This window comes from Phragmites australis, chromosome 17 (genome assembly GCF_958298935.1).
Source record: "Phragmites australis chromosome 17, lpPhrAust1.1, whole genome shotgun sequence".
NCBI lineage: Eukaryota > Viridiplantae > Streptophyta > Magnoliopsida > Poales > Poaceae > Phragmites > Phragmites australis.
Genome location: NC_084937.1, coordinates 25,032,940 through 25,057,228, shown reverse-complemented (window position 1 = coordinate 25,057,228; position 24,289 = coordinate 25,032,940). Strand labels below are relative to the sequence as shown.

At 45.9% G+C, this 24,289-nt stretch overlaps 4 protein-coding genes across 6 annotated transcripts; 3 read left to right on the top strand and 1 right to left on the bottom strand.

Annotated features, from left to right (window-relative positions):
• Window positions 1-13,680: 13,680 nt before the first annotated feature.
• On the top strand, window positions 13,681-17,615 carry LOC133897257 (probable WRKY transcription factor 2). 2 transcript variants are annotated; one of them, XM_062337910.1, is made up of 6 exons: window positions 13,681-14,255; window positions 14,926-15,403; window positions 15,792-15,962; window positions 16,117-16,505; window positions 16,579-16,776; window positions 16,871-17,615. In XM_062337910.1, exons 2-6 carry the CDS (start codon window positions 14,948-14,950, stop codon window positions 17,397-17,399), a joined length of 1,743 nt encoding a protein of 580 aa, XP_062193894.1. In that variant the 5' UTR covers window positions 13,681-14,255; window positions 14,926-14,947; the 3' UTR covers window positions 17,400-17,615. The 2 variants fall into 2 exon arrangements, with proteins under 2 accessions (XP_062193894.1, XP_062193895.1); XM_062337911.1 differs by lacking the exon at window positions 13,681-14,255 and adding an exon at window positions 14,267-14,699.
• A 728-nt stretch (window positions 17,616-18,343) lies between these two features.
• LOC133897187 (uncharacterized) lies at window positions 18,344-18,856 on the bottom strand. The gene has a single exon (XM_062337812.1). It carries the CDS (start codon window positions 18,854-18,856, stop codon window positions 18,344-18,346), a length of 513 nt encoding a protein of 170 aa, XP_062193796.1.
• A 953-nt stretch (window positions 18,857-19,809) lies between these two features.
• On the top strand, window positions 19,810-20,692 carry LOC133897275 (tricin synthase 1-like). Of its 2 annotated transcripts, XM_062337938.1 has the most exons (3): window positions 19,810-19,994; window positions 20,123-20,256; window positions 20,347-20,692. In XM_062337938.1, exons 1-3 carry the CDS (start codon window positions 19,901-19,903, stop codon window positions 20,641-20,643), a joined length of 525 nt encoding a protein of 174 aa, XP_062193922.1. In that variant the 5' UTR covers window positions 19,810-19,900; the 3' UTR covers window positions 20,644-20,692. The 2 variants fall into 2 exon arrangements, 1 of the variants encoding a protein (XP_062193922.1); XR_009905880.1 differs by lacking the exon at window positions 20,347-20,692 and having other exon boundaries at window positions 20,064-20,244.
• A 334-nt stretch (window positions 20,693-21,026) lies between these two features.
• On the top strand, window positions 21,027-24,196 carry LOC133897274 (WPP domain-interacting protein 2-like). The gene is made up of 2 exons (XM_062337937.1): window positions 21,027-22,257; window positions 23,358-24,196. Exons 1-2 carry the CDS (start codon window positions 21,267-21,269, stop codon window positions 24,002-24,004), a joined length of 1,638 nt encoding a protein of 545 aa, XP_062193921.1. The 5' UTR covers window positions 21,027-21,266; the 3' UTR covers window positions 24,005-24,196.
• The last annotated feature ends 93 nt before the right edge of the window (window positions 24,197-24,289 follow it).

The window sequence follows — 24,289 nt, the reverse complement described above, 5'->3', positions numbered from 1 at the left end:
TGATGAAGCCTCCGATCCACTCACAACCTATCATTGGACCTTCTGGTCTATTATTCTTCGATATTCAACACTTGCAACCCTCTCTGCAAGAATTGCTCCGGTGTATATCTTCCTCTGATTACTAGACTTTTCGGTGAGTTCAACTTCATCTGTCCCGAGCCAAAAATACCACAGTCTCCTTCATCAACACTGGACTATTGGACTATCCAGTGGCTTCTTCAGCTCTACTCTTCTCTACAGATAAAGCTCTGGAGCTACACCATGCTGAGCATCGGACTATCCGATGAGTCTAACAGGACTATCCGGTGAGGCTAACAGACTCTAAACACAATGCTCCGATGAGTGCAAACTTCTTTGCACTAGACTATCCGGTGAGGCAAATTTTCTTAGAACTTCTCCAATTCAATCAAACTTTTTCCCGACTGTGCTGGCTTTTTGATGTATTGTATTCATGAGACCTACTAGCATATATTCTTTACAAACATGTTAGTCCTAAAGGCTATGTTGTCATTAATCATCAAAATCATAATCATGACCTAATATGATCATTTTCGCTACAACGACTGTCAGTGTATCAGGAACCGGGGATCCCTGAGTCCCGAGGCCAGGCCAGCCATCCGCCACGTGTCGCCATCCCGCGAGGCCCCTCCTGCGGGGTGAGGAAAGTTCAAGTCCCGGGAGAAGGTGCTCGGGGCCACAGTCCATGGTTCCCAAGCATCCCAGTTCCCCGATGATCCGCGGAGTTTAAGTATCGGGAAGAAAGTGCTCAGGGAGGTGCCCGGTCACCCCCGAGCGCCCTAATCCCCCGACGATAAGAAGAGCCAAGTTCCGGGAGAGAGTGCTCGGGACTGCGTGTGGCAGCTCCCGAGCGCTCGGTTCCCCGAGGATCCACGCAAGAGTGCTCGGGAGAGAGTGCTCGGGGCTGCACGTGGCAGCCCCCGAGCCCTCAGTTCCCCGAAGGATCGGGCAAGAGTGCTCGGGAGAGGGTGCTCGGGGAGGTGAACAACACCCCCGAGCACCCGGTACCCCGAGGGCAAGGATAGACATTCTCGGGAGAGAGTGCTCGGGGAGGTGAACAGTACCCCCCGAGCACTCGGTGCCCCGACGACTCAGAAAGACCCTCGAGGCACCCGCCGATGAGGTGTCAATCAGTCAGAGGCCCGAGGCCGCATTTAATGAGCGTGCGTGGCCTGACATCCCCAACTGCTCCCGCCGCAGTGTCAGTTCATGCCATGTTTTGGCAGAGAGGCGTGGGGCTATTAATTACACGGGTCCCGTCCCGTATCATCCGGTGTGTCTCGGGATAACATCGTCAGGATCAAGGCGTTCCGTCTGCCGCCCTACTGTGGCAGAGGAACAAGACAGGGCAGGCACGCCGGGTTGCTCTACGGCTGCCCGGTGGGCCCTCTCTACGGCGTCCATTACCAGGGCGTTTATGGTGACAGGTGACCGGGCGTGCGCCGCGTTTTCCACCCCCGATCACTTCACCCAGAAGAAATGATGACGCATTTCCCAGTCATGGCGTCTTGGAACTAGTGCCCCCTCTTTCCCGTTCGGGGCATGTCGCAGCCGGCGAGTGCTTAAAAAAGCCGGCAGCACAGAAGAGAAGCGGGGAGCGAACAAGCAATCGAAGAATCGAGCAAGAGACCGCAAGCATCGAACACAGAAGCACCAAGAACCGAACCATAGACCAACTCAAGGCACAGTCCCTGCCCAAGAACAAGGAGCTTTCAAGCTCTTAGTTAGACAAATATTCTTGTAACCAGAAAAATCCTTGAGGGACTTCCTCAGGACAGTTATTATATCCATACAGGAGTAGGGTATTACGCCCCCGTGCGGCCCGAACCTGTCTAAATTCTGGTGCATTTACTTCTCTTTGCACTAGATCATCACCCCAACCACCGGCCGTTGCATTTACTCTCATTCATTTCTCCGACGAACTTATTCAGGATCATCCCCCGACCGAATCTCTAAAAAGGGGTCTCTCGGGATCCCTGCAACAGGAGTTAATCCTCCGACAACGGCGCTATGGTTACGTGATGTATTGGTCACACCAAAGAGGTTAGCGTGACACAAGTGGGGGATCACGCTAATACTTTTGATGTGATCAAAGGGGCTAGTTTCTAAAAATTTAGTTTTTCACGTGCTATTAATAAAATATTAGTTTTAAATAGGCTAAAATAAAAAAATCCCCACCTGGTCCAGCTAGACCACCCCACGCTCCCATTCGGTTTAGCCTCCACACACCAACAAAAATTGAGCCACAGCAAAAAAAAAAGGCGCGACCCTGAAATGCGACTCATCGGTTTCAATTCCAGAGTCATTGGAACTGCTTAAAACAGCGCCACATAACCCCGTTCCCGACTGTTCCTCCACGGTCATTCTCACCCCCATTTAGCGGCCTTCTCAAGGGCATTTGATTTTTTGCCACCCTGACATCCGGTAGAATGGCAAATTTTCCACTGAGCCCACTGTCATAGACTCAGGAGAACCCATTTGTCATTCTCAGCGAGGAATTTCCACTCCAGTAGAGTGGCAAAAAGTTAAATATTCCTCCTTCTCGCTCTTTGTCACTCCATTCGTAGGCTGCTTCCACGGTGGCCGGACTCTGCTTCTTCTCCGGCGAGCCCTGTCTGCGTCGCCTACTCCGCTATGCCAATGCATGCCCATTTCCGTCGTTGCGACCACCATATCCCCGCTAATTGAGGTAAGCTTCGTTGTCCCCCACTTCTAGGTTTTTTGCTTGTTGACGGCCGCCCCCCACTTGATTCATTGGGTATTCAATGGTAGATGATCTATATATTTACTCCATTTTTCTGTGCTCATCTTCCAATTAGCATTTTTGCTGGCAGAAGAGAATATATGTTTATGTATTTATGGATCTTCAACTGTCTCTGTGCTGTCTATCAATATTTCAAACAGTTGCTCAGATTTTGTTTTCCCTGATGATGTTTTAGTATTATTGTTATGATGTTTCTGTCAATATTTGCTAGTTCAATGATAGTTTTTTGCTATCATATTTTGATAGATTTGTGTCCACATCAATTACATATTCTCTGTTAAATTATAGTCCGGGCTATTACCATTGCTATCAGGAGTATATTGTTTTGCGTTTAAAGATCCTATTTTTTACAGGGATTGAACTATAATCTCTGTTAAATTATATTCCGGGTTATGATCATTGCTATCAGGATTGTTTTGATTTGCGTCCAAATCTTCATGCTTTTGCTATAAGGACATCACATATTTGTGTATACATCAATTATATAGTATATGCTAATTTATATTCTAGGATATGATTATTGCTATCAAGTATATATTGTTTTGAGTTTAAAGATCATGTTTTTATGGATGTATGTTTGTGTATTTATGGATCTTGAATTGTCTTTGCACTGTATATCAATATTTCAGACAGTTGCGTGGATTTTGATTTTCCTGATGATGTTTTAGTATTATTGTTATGATGTTTTTGTCAATATTTGCTAGGTCAATAATAGGTTTTTGCTATCATAATTTTTCAGATTTGTATCTACATCAATTACACATTCTCTCTTAAATTATAGCCCGAGATATTACAATTGCTATCGGGAATATATTGGTTTGTGTTTAAAGATCCTGTTTTTTATAGGTGTTGAACTATAATCTCTGTTACACTATTTTTCAGGTTATGATAATTGCTATAGGAATGTATTGTTTTGCGTCCATATATTCATGTTTTTGATATTAGGACATGACAGATTTGATTATACATCGGTCGTATAGTATCTGCTAATTTATATTTCAGGATATTATTATTGCTATCAGGTACATATTGTTTTGAGTTTAAAGATCGTGTTGTTTTGTTACAACAATATTTATGTCCTGTGTGTTGTCTATCAATATTGTAGACATTTGTGTGAATTTGTCTATCCTGATAATGGTTTAGTATTGTTGTCAGGATGTTTTTGACAATATTTGCTAAGACAATGTTAGGTTTTTGCTATCAGATCATGCCTGGTTTGTGTTTACATCAACTATGCAATAAATGTTAAATTATAGTCCGGGCTATAATTATTGCTATCAGGAATATATTGATTTGCGTTTAAGACTATGTTTTTATACCTGAAAATTCATCACATTTACTCAAGTTGTCAAATCTACATCTAACTTCTATAGCGTTTGTTCTAACATGACTTATTCATGTTTTTATTTGCAGATGGAGAAGGACCAGCGTTTGGTTGATCACGTTCCTGAAAATCCGAAGCTCATTGTGATAGCAAACACACAGGACAGGTTGGAGATTTGCCGTGAACCGGGAGTTTTGCCTCACGCTGCTGCTGCTGCTGCTGCTGCACAGGCTGCTTCGTCTATGCAGCAATCTGCGGGCAGTGATATCCAGCGAGATGAGCTGCAACGTCAACGTCATGGTTCCAGGACTAGTGATCACTCTGGGAATCCGGAAGACCGTTCATTGGCAACATGGTGATGATGACCCGCCAGAATCTCCATCACGGGGAAGATCGCAATTTAAAGAAATTGTTCAAAAAGTTGTTGTCAAAGTGCCAGCTAAGAAAAAGCTGAAGAGGAAAGAGAGGTCTTCTTCTCCAATATCTGAAGATACCATTGAATTCGACTCTGATGACGATTTCATGGATATATCCAAAAGGCGCATTCAGGACACACAATGATCCTCTCCCAGGATTGCAAAATCCAAGAATCGTGAAGCTCGTAAGAAGTAGTCTTCACGTTTGCATCCTAGCGAGTTAAAGCGACCTGTGTCGTCTGGTGTTCAGTTCAACGAGCCTAAGAAGAAACGTCCTGTGCACCGCGGTCGTGGCATTTTTCCTCACCGAATTTGTTTTCCTTGTATAACTGAGACTGCTTGAATGCACGTCGACAAAAGACATTCAGAACTATATGGACTCTCGAACTAGAAAATCAGATCAAGACATGTGTTGCTATGGGTATGATGGTCGGCAAGAAATAAGATTAATGTAGGAAAGAGTAGCAGGAATTCAAATACTGTCATTCATCGCCTGAAAGTTTTGTCGGACTTTGAACAATTGAAGAAAAAGCCTCACAACCGGACTGAGGCTATTCAGGCAAAATGGCAACCTCCCCCAAGTGAAATCCTGAAAGTGAATATCGACGGTTCTTTCTCCGACACCAAGAAAGCTGGCGGTTGGGGGTTTGTAATTCATGATAACTCATGAGAGATTCTTGCAGCAGGAGCAAAGCAAATTGCAAGGGTAAACAACGCTTTACATACAGAATTGGAAGCAGCTGTGGCTGCTCTTCGTTAGGCAAGCAAATGGGGCACGACAGGGATCATCCTTGAAACTAAGGCTCAAAATTTAGCTGTTGCCTTATCTGGAAAAGCTTATGATCTCTCTCCACTTGGGGTGTTAGCAATGGAAGCTCGTAATATGCTATCGATGCAATTCACCGAGGTCGGGGTTGTCTACTGTCCCCATAAATGTAATTCGGCTGCGGATGCACAAAGTATGATACTATACTTGTTGGGGATGTTGCTCAGCTATGGCTAGAGAATCTCCTGATCTGTGTAACAACTTGCGTGACCAGCTATTTACGCCCTTAGTTTAATGGAATTTTTTCCAATAAAAAAAAGTGTGTTTAATTGTTTGTAATACAGGGTGATGATTATCCATCTGATGACCAGGTAAAATCATCTTTCCATTTTTGATTATTGCTATCAGATATTTGTTTTTATAGGCCAACACGTGCCAGGGCTGGGGATGATTGCTCCCAGCCTCACCGCCTCACTGCACCGCCATCTCTCTGCAGCAAGGCCCTGCAAATCTGACAGAGAGACAGACAGATTCGGCTCAAGCCCCTGCAGATTCGGCTGCAAAGTCCAAACTGCGATAATGATCACTCTTGGGATCATGATCATCATCCACTGTGCACTGCACTGCACTGGTGACTGGGCCTTTCCTGTCAGTAGCACACGTCGCTTTTGTCCGGTACAACGTTGCTGTGGTCCTTTCAGGCCACTGGTTTCGGAGTTCATGATGTGCTGGGCTCACGTCTGTTAATCATTTGGTTAGTGGTGTGTTTAAGAAAGCATCTTTACTTAATTGCACCCCAAATTTTTTAAAAAAAATTGTGCAAACCAAACCACATCATTGAGCTGAATTCTTTGCGTGGAAAGGATCATTGCGCAGAGTGCTCTGGTTGGGCTCACCGTCTCCTCAGGTTGCTTCTGAATAATGCGGACCATTACTTATTGTTTACTTGGCCTACTCTTGAACTGTCGGCCAGATTAGCGAGGATCCGGTTCCATGTCAGGCCAAAAGACGGGGAATAATCAAACAAACGGCGCTCGCCACAAGACGCGGCTTTGGTCTTTGTTGGATGGATGGAGAAGCCACGCCAGTAATATAAGAACAGATCATTAGAAAATCAGATCGCAAAAGGTATTAGGTTTTTGGTGTGACGCAAAGTCTCTGCCCTTACATGTGATCCCACGTGAAGCGATCTTGTTTCCAATGCTTCCAAAGACCAGCGAAGGATCAGGAACAGAAACTAGTTCATTATTTTGTATCTATTTCACTGAACTCGACCATATTGAGCTCTTGTTATCCTATGAAAATCCCCTCTTTGACCCAAAGGTTCGTACGCCCGTGGTTTGCTTCAGTACTCCTCTTTTCCGGTCGATACCTGGTTAACCTAAGCGCGTCATCTTCAGCGGATACCGAAGCTAACGATGCGAAGAAACTCAAGATAACGATCTTTATAGACCATAACCCGGGTTTAGCCAGCTAATTTTTTTTTTTTGTCATCCGGAGCTTCTCCAGTTAACTGCACTTGCACCACCATGTGTGTGCTCTCTAACTGGACAGACCAAGGGAAACCATCACGTCAGGCAGCCGCGGTGATCTTGTGACTTGTACAAGACAACTATGATCCTCTCACATTATGATTTAGAATTCCAGATCACTAACCGTGTGGCAAACTATATCTGGAGTATGCATGCCGCATTAAAATATATAGCTCTCGACAAGAAGTTTCTTCTCTTTTAATTTCCTGCAAGATATATAGCGCGTTTCCCCCCTTCCTCAAATTGGCGCCTCCGATGAAGATTAGGCGTAGATTACAAGACCGGTTTGTTTAATTTTGTTGCCCGTGCGCCTGGATTCCGGGTCGTGATTTGGGCGAATCCTTGTCGCGTTGCGCAAAGATGCGCATCAAGTGAAGAACTCGGTTCCAACTGTCCTCCATGGCTGCCGCCAAAATACCGGTAGTACGAGTTGTACTACTCCAGTTTATTGGAATCCAGCTGCCAACTGCCATCAGATTATCTGTGAGACCTGCAATATATTTTGTACCAAATTTCTAGTAATTTTATCGCCAAGTGATCGTTATTCCAATCTTCGTAGCACTCGGCTTTACGGTTAAGAACAGAGTTCAATTTCACCAACTAGTTTCATCCCCGCAAGTTATCAGATAAAATCCATACCGTATCTGAAACACAAGAATTTCTCGTAACTCCTTATGAACTGAACATTTTTTTTCTTCCAAGTAGGATTGGATCATCCGAGCTACAGTACAGCTGCCCCTTGTCAGTACGGTTTATTCGTTTGTGCCATTTGAGTGACAAGAGGGAGTTCAGGTCAGTTCAGTTGAGTTGTGAGCAGCGAGTACGGTACGTGAAAAGCAAAGAGAGGCGAGCAGATCACATTCGCTGCAGCTGAGTCGGAGACAAAAGCGAAAGCTAGTTGAGTTCAGGAGGCTCCAGGCCTCACTTCGCTTGGAGGACAGGAATGATTCTACACTCTGCATTCCACGCCACAACTTTTCGTTCAGGTCTTGTGCAGGAATACTAGTAGTTGGCAAATGAGATTCCTCCACTGTTTTTTACATGTTTATAAAACATATAGGAATTCCGCTGAAACTTTCGGAGGAAACCTTAATGATCTTTTGGTTCTTCGACATATTTATTTCTCAGCATTGCAAAGATAAGAGTGCAAAAACTAAAGTAAGATCACTTAGAAAAGAGTTAATTCCTCTCATATCATTGCAAATGGACCGAGTTCCTAATTTGACATCGCAGAACTATAAACCCCGCTATCTAGTTGCAAATTATTAAACTTATATGCCATTATTGACTTTTCAACCTGTAACGGAACTGTAAAAAGATATTTTTGCCCCTGGCTTCTTCCTCCTCCGAAAGGGTTGGACTCGAGGCGGCCACCAGACTCCGCATACGCGGCACGGAGGCGGCCGATGAGCACGTTGAGGCTGCCTAGGGCTGGCGGAACGGGCAGGCGCAGGGCGCCAACAGGTTGGCTATCACACCCATATTCTCTCAGAAGGATTAAAAAAAACTCAGAAAAATAAAATTTCTCTCTCTCCTTCTCTCTCCCCCTGTGACCCGGCGCCGCTCCTGCTCTACACTGCACCGCACCGCGCCGTCCCGTCAACGCGCGTCGCAGGCAAACCTCGCGCCCCACGTAGCCGCCACCGCCCCCTATAAAAGGTGAACAGTGCCATCTCCCTTCTCCCCCATCCGCACCGCACCACCCCTCTCCCTCACCTCCATCGTCTCCCTCTCTTCCTCTCCGAGCACCGCCGCCGGTGAGCTTCACCGCCTCCCTCTCTCTCTCTCTCTCTCTCTCTCTCTCTCTCTCTCTCTCTCTCTCTCTCTCTCTCTCCCTTTTCCCCAAAGGAGCGTACCTTAGCCACATCCTTTGTCGTCGCCGGCCGTCGCTTCTTCGCCGTCGCCAGTCGACGCCCTCGCCCCCCCCCCACCAGCTAGATCCGCCCCCGCCCGGGCCGGATCCGGCCACCATCGCCTCGTTTCGCCGGTCAGTAGAGCTGCCGCCGTCCTCTGTCGGCGCGCCACCGCCATGCCCGCCACCTCCCCGTCTCCTCTCTCTCCCTCTCACCCTCTTGCTCTCCCCGTCAAATATCGGGCCGGCTCCCCTCTCCCTCCCTTGTTTTCTCTCTCTCTCCCTCACTAACAGGTGGGCCTGACCGATAGCTAAGACGAGCCGAGCTGCTAAGCCGACCGCTGAGCCGAGTCGATTCCAAAACCAAAATATTCCAGGAATATTCCCTCCTTTTTTTTTCTAATTTTCTCTCCCAACAAAACTTCTGAAGCTCGTTTCTCTTCCGTCCTAACTTCGTTTTCGATGATTCTTCCACCATATTCATCTAAATTCGAGATTTACCTAACCATGTAAATTCCATAATTTTTGTAATTTATTTAGTTTTTAATATAATCAGTTGATTGATTATTTATGTGTGCGCTTTTGTCGTATGTTGTGATTGTTAGAGGAAGGCGCGTTCGAGAAAGACCCAGAGGATCCAGAGTTTGAAGAAGGAGCGGGCAAGGACTTCAACGAAGGTAAGTCCTACACCGTTGATCATGTGGATCTTATGTTTTCAAATACAACCCGTAGAGCTATTGTTTCAAACTATAGGGATATGCATGCTTAAGTTAATGACTGTAACTTTAAAGAATATGTTAATATAGTTAAGACCTACCTTGTTTATGCCATGCCTTAATATTGTTACTTTTATTCCATTGAAACCCTAGAAGATCCTCAACATCAACTATAATGATTGTTTAGATGAATGCCTGTTTACTAGCATGCTTAGGATTGCTTTGCTCAAAAGAAAGAATCATGGTATTTACATATGTTAATCATGCCGTGTGCTTAGTGTGTGTGTGCATGTAAGATTTGTGTTCCTGAAAAACTCTAGAGTATTGTTGACGATGGTGAGTATGGTACCCCACAGAGGTGGGAACTATCTTAGAGCAAGGTTCGCCTTTGTGGTGATCTTGCTGCAAGACACTTGCCTCGGTCATATAAGGACCGATTCACTATGATATCCTACCTAGTATCCAATCGTACAACCACATGACCTAAATGGACAGGACTTGACTCAACCCCTCCAACTCTGTTCGGTACCCACTTGGAGGCCGGTAGTGGCAATAGGGACCAGGAGAAGACTTAGGTAGTACATAGCCCAAGGTCCGACTGGTGATATTGTTGAGGCTGTGTCAAAGCCTTGAGATTGCTAAGTGGTCCTTCCCGTGGATCTTCTAAGGCCCCTGGTATCTTAATGCCCCATGGGTAGATATTGTGACTATGTTATGAGATCGTTGCATCTCATTATGACAGTTTCACTAGTTGCTAAGGTTGGAGTCTGTGCATATCTTGTGAGTAAAGTATACAACCTTTACATAGTGTTAAAACCTATCCAGATAGCCGTACCCTCGGTCAAGGACATGCTATGATTTGATCACAATGATTAGCTTTTCAGCGTGAGTACCTCCTTGGCGTATGAGTGGACAGTGTGCTCGTGTTTTCAAAAAGGGTCGGCTATGTGCTCTGAGTATCCTGGATTGTGATTCACGATAAAAGAAGTGTGGGAACTAGTGAGATAGAAATATCTCCCCCAGGGCCGACAACCCCCATAAGCTCGACTTATGTGTTATCCTCAAAAATATTTTTAAGATAGTTTGCAAATTGAACATTGTATCAAAAACTAGCTTTTTGCAAAACCTAAAGACTCTACAGCCTTATCCTTGATCTACCTATATGCATCTAATGTCTCCCCTTGAAGTAGGACTTGCTGAGTACCTTATGCACTCACTCTTGCTATTTGTGGACCCAGATGATTCAGATGCTGACTTCGTTGAAGGAGAAGATAAAGAATAGAAAAGTTGGTTTCGCCTACACTCAAGTTGCCTGAAGGGCATGGATCGCTTCTGCGTTATTACCGTTGTGCTGTGAGGCTTTATTTAATTATGACTATGGGCCTTTATTGTAATGAACTCTGTATTATCCTCTAATATCGTACTTAATCGTTGTATGCCTGTAACTCCGACAACCGAGGCTCCCCCTACCACCCCATGCGCGCCACAATAGCCCAATGATGCTCTAAACTAAAGCAATCGAGCCCTCTTGTCCTCTATCACCGACTAGCCATTGACGATCGAAGCTCACCCGCCACCATTGCGGGCCATCTCCGGCGCCTCCCGGGCCCATCCGAGCCATTGGCCCGTCTTCTTATCCCATCCTCTCTCCCCCTGTGCTCTCCAGTCATGGCGGAGTCCTACAGATCACCTGCGCAGGCACGTCCTAGCCACCTACTCCTCCTCCTGCCGCCTGTTGCTGCTATGGTTGACGCTTGATTTGTAGCGTTTGTTCGCTATGCTAGAGGTTGATGATAAGGGTATTCTGGGCAATATGAATAAATTTTAACGGCAAAAACTGACAGGTTTAGCGGTGACAGCGCAGGAGGATAAGAAATTACCTGATGTCACATATTGGATAAGATATTTTATGATGGTAAATTCAGAACCAACGAAAATTACAATGGTAAATAAAAAATTATCTCCTTAGAAAAACACTACATAGACCAAACTAATAACTTTTAACTGAGTGGTAAATGATTTGAATCTTAGGTGGCAGAACATTACACCAACACCTCTTTAGCGGATCAAATCCTCTACATTGAAGCTATCGATTCAGAGGGTTAACAGTAAAATGCATTAGGGAGGATCTTAGCTGGTCGAATCGCGGTGAATGACTCGTATCAAGTGCTACAGTACAGACACTACAGTAGAAAACGTGGCACAGTAGTATACGGAACTGTTGCTATAGAAAAATTGTTGAGCTGTCATTGCAGGAACTGTAGCAGCAGACTGAATTCAGTGTATAAAGGGTCGTTGCGTCCTCTTTAGCAGCTAAGTTAGGTTGTTTCTATATTACATAAATTTTAATCTTCAAGGTTAGAAAAAAAAAAGGTATTTCTACATATTAGCTAAAAATGACTTCCAACTTTATATAGTCTTTTTCTTGCCAAAACATGACAACTACTCCTGCTGCAAAAACAAAAAGGTTGCCAATTCACCAACCATGCACTCATGACGAGAGGCATATTTCCCATGGCTAGAGGAATCCATGGACCCAAGAGGGACATTCCCCACCTAATTTGCTGAAGCTTGTCGCGGAATCAGAAGAGTTCCTTTTGCATTTGGACATTTCATATCTGAAAGTGACCTCCATACTCACAAACAGCCCTATAACTTCACATGGCATTATCCACGTAATTGAGCTTATGTTAGACCACCACATGTTTACATCAATGCAAACAAATCAGTTCCGGTCAGATGCAGTCAAGGTTAACAACTATACATATGCTCATAAAGAATAAGCATCGGACATGCATTATTTGACAGTCTTAGTGATGTTGAGTTCACCTTTCATTTAATCGCCAAAAAAAAAAAAAATCACTTTTCATTTATTTTTTATTCGTACACATGAAGAGTGATACTTCCAAAGTTGTTACTTGTTATATTTATTTTTTGCTCGACTGTTACAATGATTTTCGATAAAGATATGAATTCAGCCCTAAGTTTTCATAAAATATCACATCCCCCTCTGAATATTTTGCTATATGAATTTGGTCACATTGGGATATGACTCTTCACAAAAAGATCTCTATAAGACTCTGATTCATATCATCTTTCTCTTAATCTAATGGTTAGCACGTGTAGAAAAGGGAAGGAGAAGAACATGTGTCGTGCTGGAGGAGGGGGTCTCTCGAAGGACCCTGTCCTATAGAATTTTCTTTCAGAAAACAGTGACGGGTGGTGAAGGTGCTAGGGAAGCCGTTAACTATTATTTTTTATTAAAATATTATTATGATATCTAATAAAAATTGAATATTATGGAAGTATTTTAAAGATAAATTTACTATTATTATTTTTATATTTTCAAACTAAATATTTTGAGGGATATTAACTGTTAAAGTTTTAAAATTTTAATTAGATTTTAGTTAAAGCGACAAATATTGATGGCAGAAGAGAATATAAAGTAGAGATGAGTTATGTGCTAAGTACAAAGGTAATGCAATAGTGTGGTACCGCGCTACTGTTAGTGTCGTAGCTATAACCTTCTTAGATTATCTCCAGCAGATACTTAAAAACCTATCCTCTATAATACTATTACAGTATCTTTTAATACTATTACACCATCTCGTATTTTTTCATCTCCTGCAGCTACCCTATTTCCTACCTTCTATTACTCTCCTCCTTTCTTCGGGCCCACAGACATACTCTGTAAATAGTATTGAGGGATGGAGAGAGGTAGCAAATTTGCTTCTTCCATATCACTATTCACCTTCGCTGGAGCCAAATACAGATGGTCGGAGGATCGGTAAATCACTGTAGCACTAAAAAAACGTCTCCACTGAAGATGTCCTTACTTTAAAGGCCTAAGAGAATGATATGGATTAGACGAAGGAGAAAACAAAGAAAAAAGAAAAAAAAAACCCTACATACAGACCTTGTGTATACCACTGTATACAGTATACAAGCAGCCGAAAAAATCATGTGAGTAGCCGCCTCCGTGGTCCATACTCCACACGGAAGAGAACAGGAGGGAGAAAAAAACCACAGCAGTAGAAAACTTGCAAATTTGTCGATGAAAATCAGAGTTTATATACTGTTTCCAGTAGGTGTGTGGATCTGAGGTAAAAAGAGAGAAAAAAAATAGAAAATAAGATAACTGCTAGATATAAAAAAAATAAAAGATATTATAATAATATTAACTGATATTTATAATAGTATTATAAAGGATAAATTTTTAAATATCTACTGTAAATAACTGAAAACAGGTTTTACCATTTAGAGGAGCCCAGCCATCGCTGGACGCTGGCAACAAAAATCCTCCCAAGTCTCTCTTCCAGTTCCCAACCCTTCTCCTCGGTCAAACCGCCTTTCTCTCTCCTCCCTTCTCCCTCCCTCTCAAAAAAAGTAGCTCCCGGAGAACCGAGAGGCTGGAGAAAGAAAGCCGGAAAGAGGCAGCGAAATCTCACGTTGTTGAGAATTCTTTCTTTTGTTTTCGAGTCCTTTGTTTTTTCCTGTTTTTTAGGGGGGTTCTTGGTTGGAGTGAGAGCTCAACTCCATTTGTGCCCGCGAGATCTTCGTTCCCCTCGTGTATAGCCTTTTGGTTGGTGAAAGTGCGATAAGAACATCAAGAAAGGGAACCCAAAGCTTTGTCCGGATTTTTCGCTGCTCCTGTTCTTGCAGGAGAAATTTCGTTCGGTTACTAGGTTTTGTTCGGGCTGTTCTTCTCCTTTATTGGTAGGAGCGAGCAGAACACATGATCCGTGTCTGATACTGACGGCCTTGTCGACGCTCTGGACTCCAATCCATCCACCCTGCTGCTTTCGCTTTTGGGGTGAGAAGAGGAAGCAATCATTTGATATCGGAGACCTCGCCCAGCCCAGTTGAGGTGCCGGTTGGAATTTCCTTCCTGCTTTTATTTTGTTGATTGCAATTTTCTTCTGCATCTGTGCTCGAGTTTTATGATGAGGGCGGCTAGGTTGCCATCGAAATTGCGTGTCTGATAGTTGTTGGGGGTTTGGGGATTGCAAAGTTTGTGCCTTGGTTTGGATTCTTTTTCTCATTTCGATCGTGAGTTCTTTCCATTTCGCATCAAAATTCCATCTTTGTGGACTCATTTGCGAGGATTTCGTTCTTTGTTGGGACAGTTTCAGCTTGGTTTGTAATTTGCTTGCTTGAGCAGTGGATTGGTTCCTCCATTTCGTGTCAAAATTATGCTTTATGTTCTCGTAACTGAATTTACTGGTTTATTGTGTAGAGGGTTGTAGATTGTTTTAGTTGGTTTTGTCATTTCTGCATATTGTCATGCTGTTTGTCCACTGGAATTTAGTTGGTATGTGTACTACTGCCCACCATATATGACTTCTTTTGTTTTCTATGTCCTGCAATCTGGGTAATTTGTTGTGCTATATTGTTCTGAATTTCTGATCAGTTTTCAACTTGGGGAAAGCTTTATTTTTGCTTACTTTTACTATCAAGCAATCTGATGTTTCTTTTTGAAACAAGAGCAGTTTGTTGTTTCGACAGGCCTAATGTGTTCTCCATGATACTTATTTCAGTTAGAGGTTAATTTCTTGCTGCATGGCGGGCACAAGCGACCGCGGATCCCTTATGGAGGAGTGGATGCTGCCCCCTACACCAAGCCCAAGAACACTCATGTCAAGCTTACTGAATGAAGAATTCAGCTCAGGTCCATTCTCCAATCTGTTCAATGAACATAGCAACAAGCAACCCCATGATCGATCTGAAAAGAGCAGAGAACTTGTGAATTTGAGCGATGAGGTGCCTGCTCAAGCTGCAAAAGCCACATTTCAGAAGGATTTCTTCCTGGAGCCAAATTTGTTCAGTGCTAATCAGAAATCAAACTCACATGGTGGTTTGGCAGAGCGCATGGCTGCGAGAGCAGGTTTTAGTGTTCCAAAAATTGATACCTCTAGAGTTGGTTCATCCACGGTTATTCGATCTCCTGTGTCCATTCCACCTGGTCTTAGTCCAACTACACTCCTTGAATCACCTGTTTTTCTTTACAATAAGATGGTATGTCATGTTTCCTTAATTGGTTTGCCTGTGCTCTCGAGATTTATATATTAGAATATTAATCAAGGTTGCAATAAGCCATAATTGGAGTTAGCTTTAGAGACTTGCAAAGTTCAGTTTTCAGACATAAAAATTTCTGTAGTATGTGTCTACTGTGTAGAACATGGTTTGTACACTATAGTTCTGCATGTGACTACAACATCGATTGATGTCTACTGCGCAAAACATGGTTATCCTAGAAATTATTCTCTGATTGTGGTCTTAGAAGCTCAGTTTCTGTCTTGGTTTTCAAATACATATCTGTGCTTGCCTTTTCATATATTCACAGTTGAATGTAGCTGAATTGGTTCAAAGAAATGGTAGCTGAATTGGTTATGATCTATTGCAGGCACAGCCTTCTCCAACCACAGGCAAATTGCCATTTTTAATGGCTGCAGATGTTAATTCAACGATACAACCAGCTGCGAAGATAACTGAAGACTGTACATTTGATAATGATGTTTTTTCCTTCCAACCCTACTTAGGTTCTAAAGAGCGAAGTTTCTCAACTGCGGAAAAGGTATTTTATTAACTGTTAGTGTCTCATATTTTTTCTTTTTGCCTTGCAGACTTGCAGTGTTAGACTGCTATTGGCCTCCTTTTATTGCCAACCTTACCACCAAAACCACCTTTTTTTTTGTTCATTCATGTGCCTGAAAAGTTTCGTTGTACAGGGTTACAGTGCTTATCAGCAAAACCAGTCCTTGTCGAATATCCGTCAGCAGGAATCCAGTCTTCAGTCAAACTTTACTGCAGTCAAGGAGAACACTGATGAAAGAATTGCTAAACCAAATACATCCAACTCCATGTTCGGTGTTAATCACTGTTCTCCTGGTGAAGAGGAAGATGACGAGACAAACCAAAATGCGCAAGGTGAAGGTGTTGTGGCTAGGCCAGCTACTTGTCTTCCTGTATCAGCGCATGGTGATGCATCTATCATGGAGTCTCAAGATGCAGTTGATGTCTCGTCGACGCTGTCTAACGAGGAGGATGAGAGGGTAACACATGGCACTGTTTCTATAGAGTGTGATGGCGATGAAGATGAGACTGAATCTAAACGAAGGTTAATATTGTCCACCACTTAACTACTTAACACAGGATGAAGGCGTTATACTTAACTCACTGATTATTTTCAGGAAGCTGGATGCTTTAGGAGCTGCTACTATTACTACTACTGCCGTCACCAGTACCATTGACATGGGAGCTGCCGCCTCAAGAGCTGTCCGGGAGCCTCGGGTTGTTGTGCAGACCACAAGCGAGGTTGACATTCTTGATGATGGGTATCGGTGGCGCAAGTATGGGCAGAAGGTTGTTAAAGGCAATCCAAATCCGAGGTCACACTTTCATTACCATTTCTTACACTAGATGAGTGTGTATCCTTTATCCTCTGAAATAAGTAACATCTAACATCATTTCATTTGTCTGCAGGAGCTACTACAAATGTACACACCCTGGCTGTTCAGTGCGCAAGCATGTGGAAAGAGCGTCGCATGATCTGAAATCAGTCATCACGACATACGAGGGCAAGCACAATCATGAAGTTCCAGCAGCCAGAAACAGTGGGCAAGCCGGCTCCAGTTCTGGCAGCGCACCATCTGCATCACATGCTAATCACCGTAGGCAAGAACCAGCACAAGCCAGCTTCACTCACTTCGGTGTCACCGCTCCTTTCGGCTCCTTCGCTCTCCCACTGAGCAGCCAGCTGGGACCTGCAACAAGCAGTTTCCGGTTCAGGATGGTTCCGCCAGGCATGGCGCTTCCAATGCCCTCTCTAGGATCTCTTGCTCCAACAAAGATGATTGGAAATTCATCAGCTATGCAGGGCTACCCAGGGTCAATGATGCCAGGAGAGCTGAAGGCAGAGCCAGTGTCGCAATCAGGCTACCCAGGGGTAAATGCAACCCCATTAGCTTATCAGCAGATGATGAGCAGGCCTCCTTTTGGTCCTCAGATGTAAATAATAGGAAAATGAAAAAAGGGATAGATTCACTTCAGCTTATATACATGATAGTATCGCCACAACATTGCTTTGTTCTAGTGTTCATGGATCCTCCAATTTTTTTCCCTGTCGCGCATTTCTTTGAAGCAAAGAATGCCGAGGATGATACCCTGTCTTGCTGTCTCAGGCGATGTAAATTGGATAATCGATCGAAACTCCTGGTTGTGAATACTATCCGTTCACTTGTTCTGTGAGAATTAGTTTCATAATAGAAAAGTTGTAAATTTTTTAACCTGATTACATTTGAAGCTGGTGATAGCTGGTCAGTAATCAGACCGATAGCTCTCAAATTTTGCCATAAAAACGCCTGTATTTGCCTGTTGCAACTGGTGTCTCTTCAGGAGTTCAGGTGATCAGGTCCCAGAACTGGTCTAAAAGGTTTTCTTTATTTGAGGGAAAGAACTGGAAGAAGTTCGAAGCACCAGAAACAGCAATGGAGAACAGCCGATAGAACAAACCAGGTGCCACTGCCCACTGCTTTTTGAAGCAATTTCGTATGGACTTGGTTGGCTGGTAGTCGTTCTGGTGCCATGAAAGACTACTGAGGTCTGAAGAGTGTGTTGTCCCCATAGGGGCCATACAAGAAATAAGGTGCTCTGACATCCCACAAAGTCATAAGTCAGAAGCAAACCTTGACTCGTACGGCCGCACGCACCGTTCGTCGGCGACGGCGCACACGTGTGCAAGCGCGCTCCATGTCCCGCGCGCGCCATCCGCACGTGTGGATTCAGAAGAGCAGAATTCCATCGACCTCGAGTTTACTAACATGGCCTTAAGCTGATTCGACTCTGAGTTAATTGTGAACTTAAGTGAGTAGAAGTTCGGATGTCTTGGCATGCCGTGCCGGATTTTTGGCTCAGTACGCGGGGGCCCTCGTCACGGAACCGTCGAACACGACGACCTCATCGCCGGAGGCCACGCCGTGCCACTGGAACGTCCATCACGCTCTGCCGGTGTATGAAGAAGTAGGCGCCGTCGCGCGGCAGCGGGAACCTGTTCCCAGACGCCGCCCCGCGCGCGCGCTCCAGCTCCTCCCTCAGGGCCGACACCGCGGCGCGCGCGCCCACGGGCACCTCCACGCGCCCCGCGCCGCACCACGACACCACGGTCACTCGCAGCGGCGGCGCGCCCTCGTCCCGCCCCTTGTTCGGCCCCTTTCTCTTTTGCTGCCGCTGCTGACTGTCGAGGAGGACGACGTGGATGACGGAGCCCTCCACGATTCCGTACCTCTCTGTGCCGCTGTCGCCGTCGCCATCAACCTCGGCAAGCACATTGGCGTTGTGGAGGAGGGACATGGTCGAGGCCCGCCAGCCTCTGCAGCTCTGGAGCTTCTGCTTCATGTCCTGGACGGTGTCGAAGAAGCCCACCTCCATCTTGAACGGCTCCTCCCTTGAGCACACGAAGGTCACGTCCATGGCCAAGTAGCTTTCCGTGATATCAACTCAAGATCCTAGCAGCAGGCTATCAGTAACCATGGACATGGCATGGTATATATATCAAGTGATAAAATGCACTATGTGTGAACCTTGGATTCATCCATCCATTTCGATCTGTTGGTACCTGCAAGAATTCTCAATGAGCACACTGAGCAGCCATTGGCCATCAGATCGTGCTCATGATCAGGATGCTCCTCCTGCTCTTGCAGTTACCATGCAGAAATGAGGCCGCGTTGTCCTTGCCTCCCCTCACAAAATGGGCATGGCTACTAGGTTGCTTGACATGCTGTTTTCTGCAGAATTACTGAAAAGGCAGGAGAAGCACCTCATGAGCATTTTTTTTTTTTTTGGGTGAGGGGAATGAGAAAATTGTGATAGAGGGCAAAGTATCTGTGTACTCTTCTGGAAAACAATTTCGAAACACAGGCCCATTACGGATAAAAGCCCAATACATCTCCCAACCTTATGGGCCTATAGGGCCTAAAAATTGCAGCCCAGTTTTACCTGTCTGGACCTTAGCGGTACAGTTCAGACCCGATCCATCTACAAGAATCAGCCCAAACAAGGCAAGAAGCTGCCCGGGCCGGCGGGCCCTTGTCGGGCATGCATGGAGCCATGGACAGGTGGTGGGCGTCGGCCACTGTTACGGAGGGACGAGACCTGTCTAACGTAACTGCGACGTGTCAGCCCCCACGTTTAGACCCATGCGTCAGTGACCATTCACCTTAGAGGAATCATTTCCGTCACGGAGCCCTCAGCACTGCAAGGTAATTTTATAAGAGCCTGCGCGAAAGATCTTCGTAAGATGGTGCGTGTGCATGATAGAGTATGGAATACGTGTCACGAGCATTGACGTTGGTTTTCACTTTTCAGACAAAACGAGTCGCGAGCATTGACCGTCAGTTTTAAAATGGACGCCTTCCGATAGGGCGTCAGTTTCGATACAGTTTAATAGGCTGAAGTATTCAAGACATCGCCTTGCTTGCAACAACATCGCCGGCGAGCAAAACCAAACGTTGGAGGATGGCCGGCCACCGGCGCCGGAGAAGGCACGAAGGCGGGCGCCGGGAGCAGCCTCCACAGCAAGACCCTCGTCAAAAGCGAGCCGCTGTACCAGGTAACATAATCCGTCGACAGCACCAAAACCATGACCTTCACGTCACAAGACTAACGCTACTACTTGCAGACCTGTTCGTTGTGAGCACGGCATGATCCTGTCTCCTTGATCTCCGTGCTTGGTGACAGATAGTGGCCATCGATGTCAGCGTGAGAGCTACGACCAGATAGGATCGCCGGTGATCGCGAAGGCCGGCGTGGCGCACAAGATCGACTTCCGCGTGGGGCTCCCGCTGCCGGTGCTGGATCAGTTGCTAGCCGAGGTGATTTCCCTTTCATTCGTGCGCACACATTCTTGTGCAAATGTTTTTGCAGTGAAGAGATGGTGATGTCGCCGCGATTTTGGCTTGCAGGAGGGGAACAAGAGCAGGTTCGACTTCGCGTTTGTGGACGCGGACAAGGTGAACTTCCTCAACTACCACGAGCGGCTGCTGCAGCTGGTCAGGGTCGGCGGCCTCATCGCCTACGGCAACACGCTGTGGGGCGGCTCGGTGGCCGCGACCGCCGCAGACGAGCCGCTCTCGGAGCGGGACCGCACTCTCGCGGCGCTCACCAGGGAGTTCAACGCGGCCATCGCCGCCGACCGCCGCGTCCACGTGTGCCAGCTCGCGATCGCCGACGGCCTCACGCTATGCCGCCGCGTCACCTGATCGTGATCCGTGATGATCGAGCGTCCCTCTTGATGTCCGTCTCAAAACGCAGAGCTGTGTCACCGTCTGGACAGTGAGTCAGTGGCCATGGTTTCGAATAATTAACGTTGCGTAATAAGCTGTGCTCGCGTGTATCTGCATTGTCAATCTCCTCGTGCTCGTTGCTTTCAATTCTTGTTTAGCCGGTCGGCCGGGGCCAGCGACGATAAGCCGGCCGCTGGCCACGGCGGCCAACCAAGCTCGTGCGGCCCAAGTGTTGTTTTGCCCATGCCATCTCGAGGCCATAGCCGGCGGCCCGTTCTCTCCATGACGCTGGTGAGTGTACTTTGTAGGGCCCGCCAGCCAGGACACCACATGAAAAACTGGAGTACAGCGAAGAAGGATAATGAGTGGAAAAATACCATTTTCCGGTTTGTTTACTGGTGCTCTCTGTTTCCTCTCGCCTTCCACTCCTCCCTGGATCTCCAACTCGAAGGCCGAGCCGGAGAATTCCGATCCCAAGAACACCACCACGCGCTGCCACCGATCCCTAGAGCTCGTGCCTCCCGCCCTCCGATGCGGCCCGCGATCCCATCCGGCTCCCAAAGCCGCGACCTTTGACGCCAACTACGGCGGCGGGCGGCATGGATTCCGGCACCAACAGCGTCGGCGAGTCGGTGGGCGAGTCGCCGGCGCCGGAGCCGGCGACACGGCCGGTTGAAAAGGTCACCAAAGGCCGCGGGCTCCGCCGGTGGCGCCGCATACCGCGGGAGCAACAACACGAGTGGTCCCCCGCGAGCACCGGTGCCGCCGGCGCCGGCGCCGGCGTTGTTGCGGGTGAGGACCTGGCGGCGCAGCTCCACAAGCGCCGTCTCGGTCCCGCCGCTGACGCGCCGAAGGGGAAGCAGGACGCGGCCGCCGAGGAGAGCTCGATCACATCCGTAGAGTCCAGCTTCGTTCCGCCCGAGGCGTCTCCGCCGCCGGCGCCGACTGGGCTGGACCCGAATCTCGGCCTCCTGATAGCCACCGCCGGCTTCTCGGTGGGCGCAGGTGGCGCCGACTCGGACAACAGCGACGACAGGGCCAGCAAGTCATCCACGGCCGCGAGCGCGCCGCGCCACGACTTCTCGTTCGGCGGCTTTGGCCGGGAGCGCGACAGGGCGCGATTCCGCGCCCCTGGCGGCGCTGCTCACTGCAAGAACATCCGCACAGCACGCGTGCGTGGGGCCAGTGCACGCGCTGCCGCTGCCGCTGCCGCCGCCTCCCCTGTGGAAGTAGAGAATTCGCTCTCCAGTGTCGAGTCCAACCTCCTCAGCTCTAGCGCTGCTCATGCACGGCGATCCAGTGCTGGCATCACCAGTAATGGCGTTCACAAGGTTCTATTCCCCGATGACCATCACAGTGACGAAGAACCTCCCAGTGAGGAGGTGCGGTATACAACCGGAGGTTTCTATAAGGAGAATGGGAGTGTAGTAGGGAGGTTGGTAATGGGGAACTGTGATTCCGACGCCAACAATCATATCTTTGATGAAGCGGGTGTCGGCAAGTTTGAGAATGGAGGGATCCATTCAGGTCTTGATCCATACGCTGAGTCGATTGTGTTGCTTCAGTCGGCACAAGAAGCACTTGAGAATGGTATGTTCGAATTCCCCTCTACCAGCTTAATTTGTGAACTTGCCATTACTCCAAAGCTTGTCCTTCTAGAGATGATCACGTCATATTGGAATTCTGCTCTTTGCAGAATTTCTTATAACGTTGAAGACATAAAATTTATTCTTGTTTGTTGGCTTGCCTTATTTGTCTACGATATGCTTAGTGAAAGATCTAATTGTTCATTAGTATTTTTTTTGGGGACATGAAGTCCACTTTCCAGTTTGCTAGGTTAGAGGGTGAAGTTCTGAATCTCCAGATTACCATGACCTTCATTTATTTCAGCAATTGCATTTTGAGATTTCGTTATTTCAGTTTAGTAGTGTAACCTACTATATTTGCTGGAATGAAATGAACAATTGTTGTACTGGAGTGGATCATTGATTAAGGGACAATCCCATATATAAATGCTTGGGGTTTCTAGATAATAATTTTTTAACAAATTTATTTGATGCCTCTCTCTTGCTCCTTTCATACCAAGTGGTGGTTAGTTCAATAACACAACACTTTTAAATGAGTTCCAACAGAAGAGTTTAGCATTTTAGATATAGGACATAACTCACATTATGTGAGGACATCCTACTAAATGGTCCTTGATTTCTTTTTTTATTACTTTTATTATTTTTTCTGTAAGATGAGTAGGTCAAAGTGATGACATGTTGATTCCGAAAAGAAATACAGTAGCTTTGACTTGTTGTGAATGATCAACCACTTAATTCAAAGGATACGGTAATTAACTACCGCAATTGTTGACACACCCAATTCGTGAGACATCCCTCTGGAAATTTGTTTTGCTGTGGCATGTCGTGTTTAAAATTTTTGCAGCTGAGAATGAATAATTAACCTGCTGATCATTTTTCCATGTAGCTTAACAGAGCAAGTAGCAACACATGTTGATCATGCCTGTTCTGGAAGTCTTCTATAAATTTGTGTGTGCCAACTGCTATGTAATACTCATAATACATAATATATTTTATATGATCTGTTAAAATCTTCTTTTGCTTTTCCTACAAAAACTTAGTTTTCTTATTCTGCCCTAGTCAAAATGTTTTCCCAATAACTATTTGCTGCTATATATTTTTCAGAGATCCAAAAGTTTGTGGAGATCAGGGAAGAAACAGACGAAAGTTCCACAATTCACCACAGTGAAACAGAATGGAGCAGCTCACCCCACCCTGATGAACCTGTAGAAGAACTAAGTGAAAAGTTGAAGTTTCTTGAGTCAAAGCTGGAAGAAGCAACCTTGCTTATCAACAAGAAGGATTCAAGAATACTTGAACTCGATGCACGCAACCCGACACAACAACGGGAAACTGTGACATGTAACAGCAATGTGCTGTCACTGCAGTCTGATATCGAGCAACTGCTCTTGGAGAAGATGGAAGCTGAGATTCAGTGTTTCATCCTGACGAGAGTTTGGCAAGCTTGGGAACCCCTGACCAAGGATAACGTCGCTCTTTATGAAGCACAGATATCTGAGGCTAGTGAGCACAAACACTTAGAAACTAAGCTGCGGCACACCGAGAACAGGGCGATGATGCTAGAGGAGATGGTGGACAAACTAGAGGCGCAATGCAAAGAGCTCTCTGAGACTTCGGAAGTCCTGAAGCTGCAGGCCAAAGCAAGTAGAGCGTCCTTGTTCTGTTCCATCCAGTTAGTGATGTTATGCATTGCCATGGGGACCCTCCTCGTGCGCTTCCTGCCCTCTTTTCCCGAGCTTGTACCTACTTGAGGTTAGAATATTCTCTTCCAATCGGCCTTTGTGCAGACATTCTCGAAAGATTGGTTACTGTAATTTATTAGGCATTGATCGCCTTACAATTTTTCAAATTTGTAACATCAACTCGATTTTGCTAGTAAAGTCATCTCCGGCAGCTATCTTAAATTTTCATCATCAAAAATACTATTACAGTATCCTCTATCACTATTATAACATCCTTTATTTTTTTTTCATTTCTAGCAGCTACCCTATTTTCTAACTTATACTCCTCTTTTTCTCTTTCCGGATCCGCTTTCA